The sequence below is a fragment of the Rhinopithecus bieti genome, unplaced genomic scaffold (genome assembly GCF_001698545.2).
Source record: "Rhinopithecus bieti isolate Rb0 unplaced genomic scaffold, ASM169854v2 scaffold_15776, whole genome shotgun sequence".
NCBI classification, from domain to species: Eukaryota; Metazoa; Chordata; class Mammalia; order Primates; family Cercopithecidae; genus Rhinopithecus; species Rhinopithecus bieti.
The window spans coordinates 2,702,762-2,716,710 of NW_016808836.1; the positions used below are offsets into that span (position 1 = coordinate 2,702,762).

The 13,949-nt window shown below is 57.8% G+C and overlaps 1 protein-coding gene across 5 annotated transcripts in view; it reads left to right on the plus strand.

Moving 5' to 3' along the window:
• The window catches only part of EGLN2 (egl-9 family hypoxia inducible factor 2), a 14,253-nt gene extending 917 nt beyond the window's left edge, over window positions 1-13,336 (plus strand). The window contains exons 1-7 of one of the 5 annotated variants that reach the window (XR_001888257.1): window positions 1-252; window positions 879-1,946; window positions 7,326-7,445; window positions 7,951-8,087; window positions 8,297-8,364; window positions 8,629-9,034; window positions 11,891-13,336. Coding sequence is in view for 4 of the 5 variants with exons in the window: in XM_017887422.1 (XP_017742911.1) it covers window positions 1,110-1,946; window positions 7,326-7,445; window positions 7,951-8,087; window positions 8,297-8,364; window positions 8,629-8,684 (1,218 nt within the window). In the remaining variant the exon portion in view is untranslated. The other 4 variants (XM_017887422.1, XM_017887423.1, XM_017887424.1 and 1 more) reach the window with 4 other exon arrangements.
• Window positions 13,337-13,949: the final 613 nt, after the last annotated feature.

A 13,949-nucleotide genomic window follows, 5' to 3' on the forward strand; every position in this document is an offset into this window, starting at 1 on the left:
GGGGAGCGCGCGCCGGGCGGAGGCCGAGGGGAGGGGGAGGAGAGGGGGAGGAGAGGGGGTCCGAGCGGCCCCTAGGTCCTGTCCCTGTCGCTACTCCACTCCGAAGTGGCCTCAGGGCCCGTCCAGGGTTGGGGCGTGGGGGTGCCCTAGAGGAGGGTGCCTTTTTCTCTCGTCCTGTCTCCGGGTGCGTGCACCCTCCTCCGTCCTTCCCTCTGCGGCCGCGGACCCTCTCCCCGAGGGCCCCTCCCTTCGGTCAGTCTCGGGACCTCCCTTCCGTCTGGGCGTGTGTCCGCCCCCGGCCGGCTTCCTCCCGTCGGGCTCGGGTCGACCCCACCGCCCCGCTCCGTCCCAGGCCCTCCCTCCCAGCTTCCCTCCGGTTTGTTTTTCTGTCTCTAGGCCCCTCGTTCTCTTTGTCTTTGGACTCCCCAGTTTCCTCTGTCTTTTGACCCCCCCCCGCCCACAACTCTGATTCTCTCAGAATCCCCCACATTTCTCTGTCTCTCTCTGGAACGCCGAGGCAGATCCCTATTTTCCAAACTCCCTCCTTCCCACCCCTCCACACCACCCTTTTCTACTCCAGCCCTCCTTTCTCTGTCTTTGGTTACCGCGTCCCACAACCCTCACCACAGTCCTCTTAGGGTCATCTACTCAGCCTCTGGCCTCCAGCCTTTCCCTATCACTGTCCCTTATCTGTCAGCGGACTCTCACACCTCCAGATTCTCAGGGTCTTCTCCCCGACTTGGCCGCAGGTTTTGGGGGACCTCTATAGTCAAGTCTGTCCTGGTCGTCTTCCCCACTCCTGCCCATACCATCCCCTCTTTCCCCAGCTTGCCTGTCTTTAGCTCCTCTCACATCCCTTTTCTTTTTCCTTTTTCTAGCCACCCTGAAGGGTCCCTTCCCAAGCCCTTAGGGACCGCAGAGGACTTGGGGACCAGCAAGCAACCCCCAGGGCACGAGAAGAGCTCTTGCTGTCTGCCCTGCCTCACCCTGCCCCAACCCAGGCCTGGTGGCCCCCAGCTGCATCAAGAGGCAGAGGAGGAGGCGGAGGAGGGTGGCACCATGGGCCCGGGCGGTGCCCTCCATGCCCGGGGGATGAAGACACTGCTGCCATGGACAGCCCGTGCCAGCCGCAGCCCCTAAGTCAGGCTCTCCCTCAGTTACCAGGGTCTTCGTCAGAGCCCTTGGAGCCTGGCCGGGCCAGGATGGGGGTGGAGAGTTACCTGCCCTGTCCCCTGCTTCCCTCCTACCACTGTCCAGGAGTGCCTAGTGAGGCCTCGGCGGGGAGTGGGACTCCCAGAGCTACAGCCACCTCTACCACTGCCAGCCCCCTTCGGGACGGTTTTGGCGGGCAGGATGGTGGTGAGCTGTGGCCGCTGCAGAGTGAAGGCGCTGCAGCGTTGGTCACCAAGGGGTGCCAGCGACTGGCAGCCCAGGGCGCCCGGCCTGAGGCCCCCAAACGGAAATGGGCCGAGGATGGTGGGGATGCCCCTTCACCCAGCAAGCGGCCCTGGGCCAGGCAAGAGAACCAGGAGGCAGAGCGGGAGGGTGGCATGAGCTGCGGCTGCAGCAGTGGCAGTGGTGAGGCCAGTGCTGGGCTGATGGAGGAGGCGCTGCCCTCTGCACCTGAGCGCCTGGCCCTGGACTATATCGTGCCCTGCATGCGGTACTATGGCATCTGCGTCAAGGACAGCTTCCTGGGGGCAGCACTGGGCGGCCGCGTGCTGGCTGAGGTGGAGGCCCTCAAACGGGGTGGGCGCCTGCGAGACGGGCAGCTAGTGAGCCAGCGGGCGATCCCGCCGCGCAGCATCCGTGGGGACCAGATTGCCTGGGTGGAAGGCCATGAACCAGGCTGCCGAAGCATTGGTGCCCTCATGGCCCACGTGGACGCCGTCATCCGCCACTGCGCAGGGCGGCTGGGCAGCTATGTCATCAACGGGCGCACCAAGGTAAGGCTAGGTGGGGGCCTCTTTGGAGGGGCTTTGCAGCACCCCGGTTTGGCATTCAGTGCTCTGAGCACAGTGGGTTTGGAGACAGGCTTCTGGGGGGCTTCTGGGTTTAGGCAGTTCAGTGGAGTGGGTTGCTCACTTGTGGGGACTTGGGGGGTCTTTATCCTCCCTGTGGGCCTTAATGTGTGCACCTGTAAGCTAAGAGTTTGTCCTGGAGCCACAGTGGTTCTTGACTTTGCCAGGAACCCTCTTGAAGAAACTCATGAGAGTTGCTGAATTCACAGCATGGGCCTTGGTGGGGTTCATGGCCTCCTGGTGTCTGTTTGGGGCCCCAGACCAAGCGCGGTGATGTAGACAGGCACACAGTTCACTTGTCCGTTCTCTGTTGCTGTCTGTCCCTGTCCGCATTCTTGCCTGTGCTCCTGTTGTCCATCCCTGTTTGCTGGCCCATGTCTCTGGTTCATCCATCCTGTCTCCTAGGCAGGAGAAGCAGAAGGGGGAGGGTGGTTGTGATGAGTGAGCCCTGGGCTGAGGGAAGGAAAGGGGTGCTGCCTGCTAGGCCCAGTGCTTGGCCCTGGACTGCATTGTGCCCTGAGTCCCTACTGTGGCATCTGCATTGAGGACAGTCTCCTGGGGCTGGTACTGGGTCGCTGCCTGCTGACCCAGGTGGACCTCTCATCCCCATGTCTCCCACCCTTCCCTGTCCCAGTCCCTGCCGTCCATTCCCCCTGTCCTGTGTGTCACTTCCTCCCTACCCATGTTTGTCTCTTCCCTCTGCCTTTATGTGTTTGTTCTTAGTACCTTTTTCTTTTTGCTTAGAACAGTAGTTCTTTTTTTTTTTTTTTTTTTTTTTTTTTTTTTTTTTTTTTTTTAAAAATAATTTTTTTTTTTTTTTTTTTTTTTTTTTTTTTTTTTTTTTTTTTTTTTTTTTTTGTATTTTTTAGTAGAGACGGGGTTTCACCGTGTTAGCCAGGATGGTCTCGATCCCCTGACCTCATGATCCGCCCGTCTCGGCCTCCCAAAGTGCTGGGATTACAGGCTTGAGCCACCGTGCCCGGCCAGAACAGTAGTTCTTAATTGTATTTTGGAGTCTGGGTCTTTTTGAGAATCTGACAGAGGCCACAGATCCTCTCTTAAAACAAATACTCATTTGCTTGGAGTTTCCGGGCAGTTGTCAAGGCCTCATGGCCTCCAGCTGCCTGTTCAGGAACCTGGGGTCAGGAGCCCAGCACAGGACAGTGGTCCACAGGGCCCTTCCGGCATGCTGACAGGATCACCGTCTTCATAGGTGGTGTGGGGGCCTGGCCTTGAGTACAGGGCTTGGTGTCCTTTGGACAGGGCCCTGTGGGGAGTGCCCACTGCTCAACACAGCAATGCCTGGCTGGCCGATGGCACGGGCTGTGTTGTGCCCTGCAGGCGTGAGGCTGAGCTCCTGATGTCCCCTGCCTCCTCCTGCAGATCCCATCTTGGTTTCTGCCTCTGTGTGGCTTTCCTCTCAGGCTGGAGCTGGCTCAGGGACCAGGGCTCCCCCGGGGCCAAGGCCTATTTCCTCCCCACCCCAGCTGGAACTTGTTCTACTTCCCTCTCCCTCCCGTTACTTGATAGCTAAGCCAGAGCCAGCCCCTCCCTGGGCTTGGCTCCGTGCGGGCAGGATCAGTGGCCTCCCTGGCTCAGCATCTTCACACCAGGTTGGCTGTTGTCCTCGTCAGGGGGAGACCAGAAGGGCTGAGTGGCCCAGATGGGACACTGCTCTGAGCCTCAATTTGCTGATCCACAGAATAGGAAAACCAGGTTACATCCCCAGCGAGTCTGTGGCAGTTTGGGGTGGGGAGAGTAGAAGGAGAAGATCTCTTGTCTTTTTTTTTTTTTTGGAGGCAGAGTCTTGCTTTGTTGTCCAGGCTGGAGTGCAGTGGCGAGATCTTGGCCCACTGCAAGCTCCGCCTCCCGGGTTCACGCCATTCTCCTGCCTCAGCCTCCCGAGTAGCTGGGACTACAGGCACCCGCCACCTTGCCCGGCTAATTTTTTGTATTTTTAGTAGAGACGGGGTTTCACCGTGGTAGCCAGGATGGTCTCGATCTCTCGATCTCCTGACCTCCGTGATCCTCCTGCCTCCCAAAGTGCTGGGATTACAGACGTGAGCCACTGCGCTCGGCCAGATCTCTTGTCTTTTGGTGCCTCTGGTGCCCACCTTCCAGGTGGTTGGGGACAGGGCCCCGGCGAGGATTGGAGAGAGGGGAAGTGTTTGGACCTTTTTAGCCCTAGGTGACCCTAATTGTCCTAGGGAGGTAAGGATAGGCCACGCTGGACTGGGAACATAGGGGAGGAGCCGTCCCCTCCCCAGTGAGAAGCGACTCCAGGCTTTCCTGCTTTTAGAGGGCGCCATCTGGACTCTGCTGGACTCCAGGGTAAGGCTGTGGGGTGCTGAGGTGGGCCGCAGCAGTTGCCGTGGGGACATGGATCACCTGTGTGGTGTGCTAGAGCCAGTGGGAATCTGCTTCTTAGTCCTTCTTAGTGGAGCTCATGTGTTCTGCCTTCCCCCAACTCCTTGACTGGGGACAGGTGCTCGGTTGACCTGTAGTTGGGAGAGAGTTGACTCCCACTGGCAGCAAGGGCCACCAGAGGGGACTCCAGGGAGGGTCCACCTTGCTTGGTTTACTCCTGGAAGAGCAGCTTGGAGGTGGGACAGTCACAGGCTTCTGACTGGGGGGTGTGTGTAGTGGTGTTGGGTCTCTTGGCAGGCACATTGTCACCAATAGCCTTTAAGTCTTTAGTCTCCTGGCCCTGGTCCCACCTGCCCCTCCCCTAGGTGGGAGGGGTTGAGAGCAAGTTTCCTGAGGCCTTCCCCTGTGAGGGCAGGAAGTAGATACTTTCCTTGGGGCCAGAGGATGCTTTCACCCCCAAGGTGTGTATATGTGGGGGAAGGGTGGGGCCCTAAGGAGCAGGTTCCTGTTTCTGCATGAGTCCTGTGTGCTTGGTGAGAGGTGCTGTGTGAGAATGTACAGGACAGGAGGAAACACAGCAGGGCTGGGGTGCAGAAGAGGCCCAGAGCAGTGCGCTCAGCAGGTACTGCACTGGGTACTGGGGAGACTGACGTGGCCCCAGGGGCTTCGCTGTGGCTGCCTTCCAGGCCAGTACTAGGTAAACAGGTGCCTGTGCTGATGCCATGTTGCTAGGAGTGGAATGGACAATCAGCTGGAGTACTCAAGGTGACCCTTGGCCTCTGAATCCTGAATAACAAGGAGGGTCAGAAGGGAGAGTGTCCCAGGCCAGTGCAGAGGCCTTGTGGTGGTGATGAGCTCAGCCTGTTGAGGCATGGAGTGGAGTGATGGGAGTGGCACATGAGGTTGGGGGCCTTTGAGGCTGTGGCTGGGAATTCGTATTTTCTTGGGACGCAGCGAAGACCTGGAGAAGAGGGGCTCTGGCTGCTGTGTGGGGATGAATTGTGGTGAGAAGAGGGTGCAGCACCGGACCCCTTCCCTGCCACCCATCCACGTGCATCATCAGTGTAATCTCTGATTGGATTCCTAACTGGGGAGGCCTTGCCCATCTCTAGTCAGTTGGGCCATGGCCAAATTCTTCTCCCAGTGAGGTGGTTGCTCAGAGTGTCGACCCATCTACAGGGAGTGAGCAGTGCAGAGAAGGTGCCCCTTCCTGAATCTTGAGGTGTAGGGTTTTTCCGGGGGGTCTTCTCACTAATTGTACTCTGGTGCTGCCAGGGAGAAGGTTGTCAGCTTCCCACTGCTAGGTGGCCGTAGATGGTGGCAGCCCTCTCTTTCCAGGGCAAGGTCTGGTGGACGAGGGTGCACATGGTTAATGCAGAGCAGCTTAACATCCACCGCAGAGGGTTAGCCCTGGGATAATGTGTTGGGAGGCGTCCTGGGGAGAGTGAGGATTGAAGCAGCCCAGCCTGCCGTGGCGTGCGTGCTTGGCAAGCATCCTGTTGTGGCAGCAGCCACTGATGTTTGATCATGAATGTTTATCTTGGGGCTGTCTTGCTGGGCTGGGCCCATAGGTGTAGCTGAGCATTTGTGGGGAGCAGACGCCAGCAGAGTTGTACCCGGGCGGAGAGGTCAAGACAGACGGTCCAGGCTGGGGAGAAGCTGAAGGGTCTTTGTGCCAGTCCTCCCGTTTTTGTCTGCTACTGCAGTGACTTTGGGCAGCGGGTGAGACAGGGACCTTTTTAAATTTTTAAATGGCGTTTCAGCCTGTGCTCCAGTGCTCCATGTGGCAGGCACTGAGCTGGCTGTCTTCCCAGACACTTGTTATCTTGTTCACTTGTTCCACAACAACCTGTGAAATAGCCGTCAGCTCCACTGGATCCATGGATGAGGAACCTGAGACCAGGAAGTCACCTGCCTGATGCCACAGCTCATGTGGCAGCACTGAGACTTGAACCAGGGAATTGGGTCTGCAGATGTGGCTGGGCCATTTCCTTTACCTCTCAGCCACCTTTCTGCCAGCTCCCTGATGACAAACATCCCGGGGCCCTGGCTGCAGCATGGTAGGGCTGGATCAGGGGAGTGGCAACTGTCAGGCAGAGGAAAGAACCTTGTAGACAGAGAAACCAAGCCCTGGAATGAGTCCTGTTAGGTCTCTGGGGGATGGGGGTCCAGAACCTCCCAAATTATGTTCTCAGAGGGGTTAATTGCTACTGCTGTAAACAGAGCAGGTGTTTATTACCCCTGTTGTACACCTCAGGCATTTGAGGCCCATTCAGGTGATGGATCTGGCTAGGGTTGTCCAGCAAATTATCCTTGGAGTCGGAATTAGGTCTCACTTTCTATTCAGACTATAGGTTTTGGCTCCTGTTCGGATGTCTGTGGGACAGATAATTTAGTGGGCATTCTTTGTAATCCAGGGCAGCAATTCTCACATTGCTGCATGATAGAATTACCTGGGAACCTTTACCAATTTCAGGCCCTTCCTTAGACCAGGTACATCAGAACCTCAGCGCTCCCCAGGGGGTTCCACTCCACAGCCAAGGGTAAGAATTCCTGGTCTAGGGCTGGGAGGCCACCTCCTTGCACACCTGAAAATGTTTAAATTGATATTCTTCTACTGAAATAGCTGAGGTAGGGTTTGGGATATCTTGAAACAAATCAAACCGTCTGTTACTAATTGAGCCCTAGCTGGGTGCCAGGCCCCAGGTATGTGTGTGGGAGGGAGTGGGCTCTTGAGGCCCAGGAGCTGAGGTTTCTGATGGACTTGGAGATGGAATTTTGGCTGAAAATGGAGAAAGTCTTTTGGGGCAGGCACTTGGAACCCTTGACCCAAGGAAAACAGGGCAAGGAGGGGTGGGAAAATAGGTAATTCATGGCTGCTTCTCTAAGATGTGCCTGCCTAGCCCCAGTAAACCTACCTCCCTCCATCCCTGCCAGGCCATGGTGGCGTGTTACCCAGGCAACGGGCTCGGGTATGTAAGGCACGTTGACAATCCCCACGGCGATGGGCGCTGCATCACCTGTATCTATTACCTGAATCAGAACTGGGACGTTAAGGTAGGGGTGAGGGTGAGGGTGGGGCTAGGGTGAGGGTGGGGCTGGGGTCAGGGCTAGGGCTGGGGCCGGGGCAGGTGGGGCTGGGGCCGGGGTAGATGGGGCGTGCATCCACTCCATTTTCCACTTTCAGCCCAGATTCTGGCATTCTCCTGTTCCTCTTCTCAGCATACAGCCAGCGGTGCAATCTGCTGGTCTTCCTGGGAAATGGCACCTCCTCCTCTCTATCTGGCTGTGTGATGGGAACTCCCCTCTTTCCGGGAATGGTGCTGTCTGCCCAGCCCCACCCGGCCTTGTAATGAACACTTTCCCCCTTTTCCTGTCTTTAGTAGCTTCCTGCCCATCTCCATGGTGATGCAGACTCTGGGTTGTCATTCATTTTGAGAGCCTGAGGGGTGGGAGGGAGTGATGCGGGCGGATGCTGCGCCCCCTAGTGGGCTCCCGGGTGCCGTGGGAGGCAGCTGCTCCTGGCGGGACAGGCCAGCCTCATCCTCTGGCCTGCCCCCAGGTGCATGGCGGCCTGCTGCAGATCTTCCCTGAGGGCCGGCCGGTGGTAGCCAACATCGAACCACTCTTTGACCGGTTGCTCATTTTCTGGTCTGACCGGCGGAACCCCCACGAGGTGAAGCCAGCCTATGCCACCAGGTATGACCTGTACTTCTGGGGATGCACCCAGGTGCTCCCCCTGTGACAATGTCCTGTCAGAGCCTCAGAGTGACTAGGGAGCGACTAAGTACTGAGAGGGGGCCTAGGTGGGAGCAGAACCGGGTGGCTCGAAAGGATGGCCTCCTAGCATGTATGGATATGGTAGCTGGAATTGCAGAAAACTGATGTCCAACCATCCTGGTCCCCAGGTACGCCATCACTGTCTGGTATTTTGATGCCAAGGAGCGGGCAGCAGCCAAAGACAAGTATCAGCTAGGTACCTGCTTCCCTCCCTCCAGTCCTTCCTATTCCGTGGGCCCTGTTGGGCCTCATGCCACCCCATCCCCCTCATCAGCCTCTTGTTAAATCCCACCACTCATTTTTCTTCATCTCTGCCCACCTTCCTTAGACAGTCCACTCTCCTGGTACCCCAACAGGAGCCCCATTTCTTCCTGGTCCTCTCCCCATTTCCCCAGGTTTCCCTTGGCTTTTTTGTCCCTCTCCTGATGACTCACTGTCTCCTGTCCCCTCTCACCCCCAGCATCAGGACAGAAAGGTGTCCAAGTACCTGTATCACAGCCGCCTACGCCCACCTAGTGGCCAGTCCCAGAGCCGCATGGCAGACAGCTTGCCCTGACTTCAGGAGAGCCCTGGGCCTGTATTGGCTGCTCCTTCCCTGCCACCGCTGCTGCTTCTGACTTTGCCTCTGTCCTGCCTGGCGTGGAGGGCTCTGTCTGTTGCTGAGGACCAAGGAGGAGAAGAGACCTTTGCTGCCCCATGATGGGGGCTGGGGTTGTGACCTGGACAGGGGGCAGCCTTGGAGGCAACCGTTACCAACTGAAGCTGGGGGCCTGGGTCCTACCCTGTCTGGTCATGACCCCATTAGGTGTGGAGAGCTGGGAGGAGGCATTGTCACTTCCCACCAGGATGCAGGACTTGGGGCTGAGGTGAGTCATGGCCTCTTGCTGGCAATGGGGTGGGAGGAGTACCCCCAAACCCTCTCACTCCTCCAGCCTGGAATGTGAAGTGACTCCCCAACCCCTTTGGCCATGGCAGGCACCTTTTGGACTGGGCTGCCACTGCTTGGGCAGAGTAACAGGTGCCAGGAGGAGCATGGGTGTGGAAGTCCTGTCAGCCAAGAAATAAAAGTTTACCTCAGAGCTGCACACATCTGACTCCATCTGAAATTTAGGGCCTTTATTGACCAAGGAGCGTATGGAGGTTTGAGGGCCAGTGAGCCCACTATAGTGGAACCTGACCTTAGCAGGCCACTAGCTGGAGTTGGAAGGCTGGGGGGACACTGCTCAGGCCACTGCACTGCAGGTGAGGTTGATGGTGCCAAGGTTTACCACAGGGAGCAGGCAGAACCTTTGTAGGGTGGCTGTAAGGAATAGGAAGATCTTAGACTGGGCCAGGCCTGCGCCCAGGCACATCTGCTTTCCCAGGTACATGGGTGCATAGTGAGCACCATGCACCCCAGAGCTGGTCCAGGCTGGTCCCCTTCCTCCTCTGCCCGCACCTGAGGCAAAGGGCACGAAAGGGTCATTGCCCTGGAACTTGCCCTTGTCCAGGAAGTTGGTAGGGTTGAAGCAATCTGGGTCTTTGAATTGAGTGGGGTCAGTGTGCAGTCACAAGCAGGGGAATCACAAAGGTGCCCTGGGGGCACATGCAACTCGGGTTACCAGTGGGCTTGTGAGCACGGGCACCTCCTCCATCCAAGGCCCTTTTTAAAAGCCTAAGGGAACAGGCCAGGCAGGTAGCTCACGCCTGTAATCCCAGCACTCTGGGAGGCCGAGGAGCATGGATCACTTGAGGTCAAGAAGTTTGAGACCAGCCTGGCCAACACAGTGAAACCTGTCTCTACTAAAAATACAAAAATTAGCCAGGCGTGGTGGCGGGTGCCTGTAATACCAGGTATTCAGGAGGCTAAGGCAGGAGAATTGCTTGAACCCAGGAGGCAGAGGTTGCAGTGAGCCGAGATCATGCCATTGCACTCCAGCCTGAGCGACAAGGCGAGACTGTCTCAAAAAAAATAAAATCAACAACAACAAAACCGAAGGGAAGGCGGGCCTGCCATCCTGCTCCAGGAGTAACTGATTGTGCTTCAGTCTGCACAGTGCACACCCGCCGATTCTGGCTGATCTCGGAATACACCTCATGCACCCGGGCCCGGCACAGGATTCCCAAACTCAGTGGGCACCTTTGGGTAGACAGTGGCTGTGCAAGAGGGTGTCGAGGGTGAGTGCCGTTGCCCCAGTGGCACCATGCTGATGAAGCGCTGGATCTGGAGCAGCACTGCGTTGGTGTAGGGCAGTCGTTCGTGGTCGTCTGGGCTTGGGGCACGCCTCCACCCTACCACACGGTCCAGCTCCTGCACCTTGGCTGGGGCTGGGATAGGCTGTGAGCTGCACACTTCCAGGACCCTCTAGCCATCCCCAGACTGCAGCCTCCCATTCTGGGTCTCTCCAGTTCGCAGACCTGCCACCTCTGGGTACTTAAGCAGAATGAGGAGCCCATAGCACACGGTGGTGCTCGTTTCCGTGCCAGGAAAAAAAAGGTGTGTCATCATTACCAACGTCTCCTCCTGGAAGTGGCTCTCTAGGTCCTGCTGTTACTGTGGGCAGAGGAGACGCGCTGCCGTGTGCCAGGCACCTGTTGGTGGGAGGCATGGATAGAGTTTAGGGAGCTGGGAACCACGCCTTACCCATCTGGTCAAGCAATCGATGAAATCGCGGGCCTCTGCCGGCTGCCGCATCTGCTAGTGTCGTTGGATTTGCTCAGAGATGAAGACCCACAGCTCCGAAAAGTTTTGGAAGATTCGGCGGTGCCGGCCTGGGAGCCAGTCCATGAGGGACGGGCAAATGTACATCTGGAGAGAGAGGGTCTCAACAAGGGCCCTAGACAAGGCCACTAGGTCTTAGTTTCCCTTCAGGGAGATTGGACCAGTACATTGATATTGGAGGTTCTAGAACGCTTCCAAGAATCTAACTATCCCATTCTAATGATCCACTGTAGGTAGGTCTGTGTACTCGGGATTTGGCATAAGGCTGGACGCACAAGGGAGAGACTGTGGCCGGCCCTCTCACCTCGCCCCATCTGGAGCTCATGATGGGGAAGTTGTCACTGAAGAGGTTCAGGAGCCTCAGGAACTCCGGGTCCCCGTAGCCATAGCGGTTCCCGAAGACAAGAACAGATAACATTGGATACAGCATTATCCAGTAGTTGCACGGGGTCAAACGGGGCTCCTTGGGGTAGGAATAGGACGGTAGTCATAATGCGTGGTCCTGCCCCCAGCCAGCCCCATGGGCTTACTGGCTTCCACCCAAGTACCTTCCCGTGGCCTCATCTTGGCAGTCCAAGGGCCACTCCCACACCAGGCCCTTCTGCCCTCCCGGCCAGGCCGCGCCAATGGTGGCTTGCATTTCGTCTAGCAGACAAGCCGCCGCCTCCAGGACATGCGCCTGGATGGTCCATGTACCTAACCCCAACTCCTTCAGCGCTCCAACTGCAAAATTGCGCAGTGTCCACCAGCGCGGCCCGTTAGAAAACAAGATTCCTGTGGTAGGGACAGGAAAGGAGGCGGGCCCGGGAGTTGGCCACGCCCCATCCAGGAAGCGCCAGGTCACTGGCTACATCCCTTTCGGGGCCTCCGACTCCTGCGGCCGAATTCCTGCGCTTTGCTTCTTTACCAGACCTGTAAGTGCCCTATCCACACATTGGCCCCGCGTTTGCTGGGCTCGATCTCTGACCTAGGCTGGCTCTCGGGCTTTGACTCTTAGGCTCTTCTCTTCTCTTGGCTGCAGGATGAACCTCGATTCGAACCTTATGCTTTAGCGCCGCCGCGCCCTCTCTCGGCCGTTTGCACCTCATTAGCTGGAGTCTCTATTAGGCCCCGCCCCCATTTGCCCGCCTCTACCGTTTACGGGCCCAGCCTGAGGTGTGCAGGCCGGCACGGCCAGCGCCCGGGCCTCACCGTTTCCGCGTGTGAAGCGTTCGAAGACTGCCATGGACCCGCGGCCGGAGAAGGCATCTGCCTGTAGCACTAACGCGTCCCGCAGCGCTGCGTAGCCGCACAGCACCACTGCAGGGCGCGGGCCCAGCTGCACTGTGAACACCGGGCCCCGGAGAGCTACAGGGAGCCGGTGCTCAGCTGGTGCCGATCGGGTTTCTCATCGGAGCCCTCGCCCCCAGCTCTCTCTTCCTTCAGACCCAGGAGTCCTCGTCTCGGGCCCTCATTCCTCTGGCCCAGGAGTTCAGATCCCCAGCTCCTTCCTCCCTGAGATCCAGGAGTCCAGGCCCCCACTTCCTTCTTCCCTTGGGACCTAGAAGTCCAGCTTCCCAGCCTCCTGCACCCTCAGAGTCGGGCTCCTGGGCCCTCAGTACTCAGCCTCCCCACCTTGAATCAGGGGAACAGACCCTCTGCTCCCCTCTTCCCACAACCTGATTTCCTGCTCTGGGCTCCTTCCTTACCACCCAGTGTCCCAACCCCAAGCTCTCCACTCCCTAGTCTCCTTTCCTAGAACTCAGGAGCCCGGAGCACTCATCCTTCCTGTCCTTTCTCAGGGTCTTAGAGTACAAGCACTTAGCTGTCTTCAGGAGGAGTTCTAGTCCCCAGCCCCACCTCCACGGATCCAAAATTCGGTTCCCCCATTCCTGTAGGGGAATGGAGTGCGTGGTCCATGCCTCCGGACTGCAGCTGCAAGTTCCCCAGCAATGGGAGTGGCCCGGGCCGGGGAGGTAGGGACCCCTGCATCTGAGCGCGGCACCCACCCTACCCCCACCGCGCCAGCGCCAGCACCAGAAGCCACAACAGCAGCGCTCCAATACCCGTGATCATCATTGCAGTTCTCCACGCCTGGACCTCTATTTGATTTCCAAAGGGTCTTGGGTGGAGCAGGGGCGGAGACCCGACGTGGGAGGAGTGGGCGTCTCTGGGCTGCTCATTCCGTGGATTCCCCAACCAGACATCTCCACCGCGCCCCCAGCCCTAGTGGAACTGTGCCCTGGCTCCCCCTGGCTTTTTTTTGTGTGCCTGCCTCAGCCTGCCCTACTTAGCAACTTTTGTGCACCAGTATTTTCCTGTCAACACACCTGGCCAACAGGTGCAGCCTCCTGAGTCCCTAGCACCTTTGAGTCCAATTTACTTGGCCTGCAGGTGTGTATTCCTCAATCTCCGGGCCACCTCTGGGCACCCTGAATGCTGTACCCTGGACCTCTGATTCCTAAATACACACTGACTCTCAAATACACTTCTTCTTCTGTTTTTTTTTTTTTTTTTTTCCTTACAGTTTCACTCTTGTTGCCCAGGCTGGAGTGCAGTGCTGCGATCTTGACTCACTGCAACCTCCACCTCCCAGGTTCAAGATTCTCCTGCCTGAGCCTCCCGAGTACTTGGGATTACAGACATGCACCACCAGGCCCCGCTAATTTTTGTGTTTTTAGTAGAGACGGAGTTTCACCATGTTGGCCAGGCAGATCTCAAACTCCTGACCTCAGGTGATCTGCCTGCCTCGGCCTCCTGAAGTGTCGGGATTACAGGCCACTGCGCCTGGCTCAAATACACTTCTAAAGACACCCCTGACACTCCTGTGCTCTGTGCCTGTGATTCCTAGGAGCTGACACCTGAGCCCTTGTCACTTCCATTGTTCTTGGGACCCTGTCTGCTATGCTTGTTCCCCAAGAGGGGGCAGACTCAGGCCTGGATGGGCCAGGGCTGGGGTGGTGGGAGCGGTGAGGTTGGGGCTGTATTTGGAACAGACTGTTCAGGAATGTGGTCCACCCTCCTGCCTGTCCCTGCTTGGCCAAATCCAGCCTTCCTCCGAGTGCCTGGCACAGGGCCCAGACCTGGGGAGGTGGGGGGAC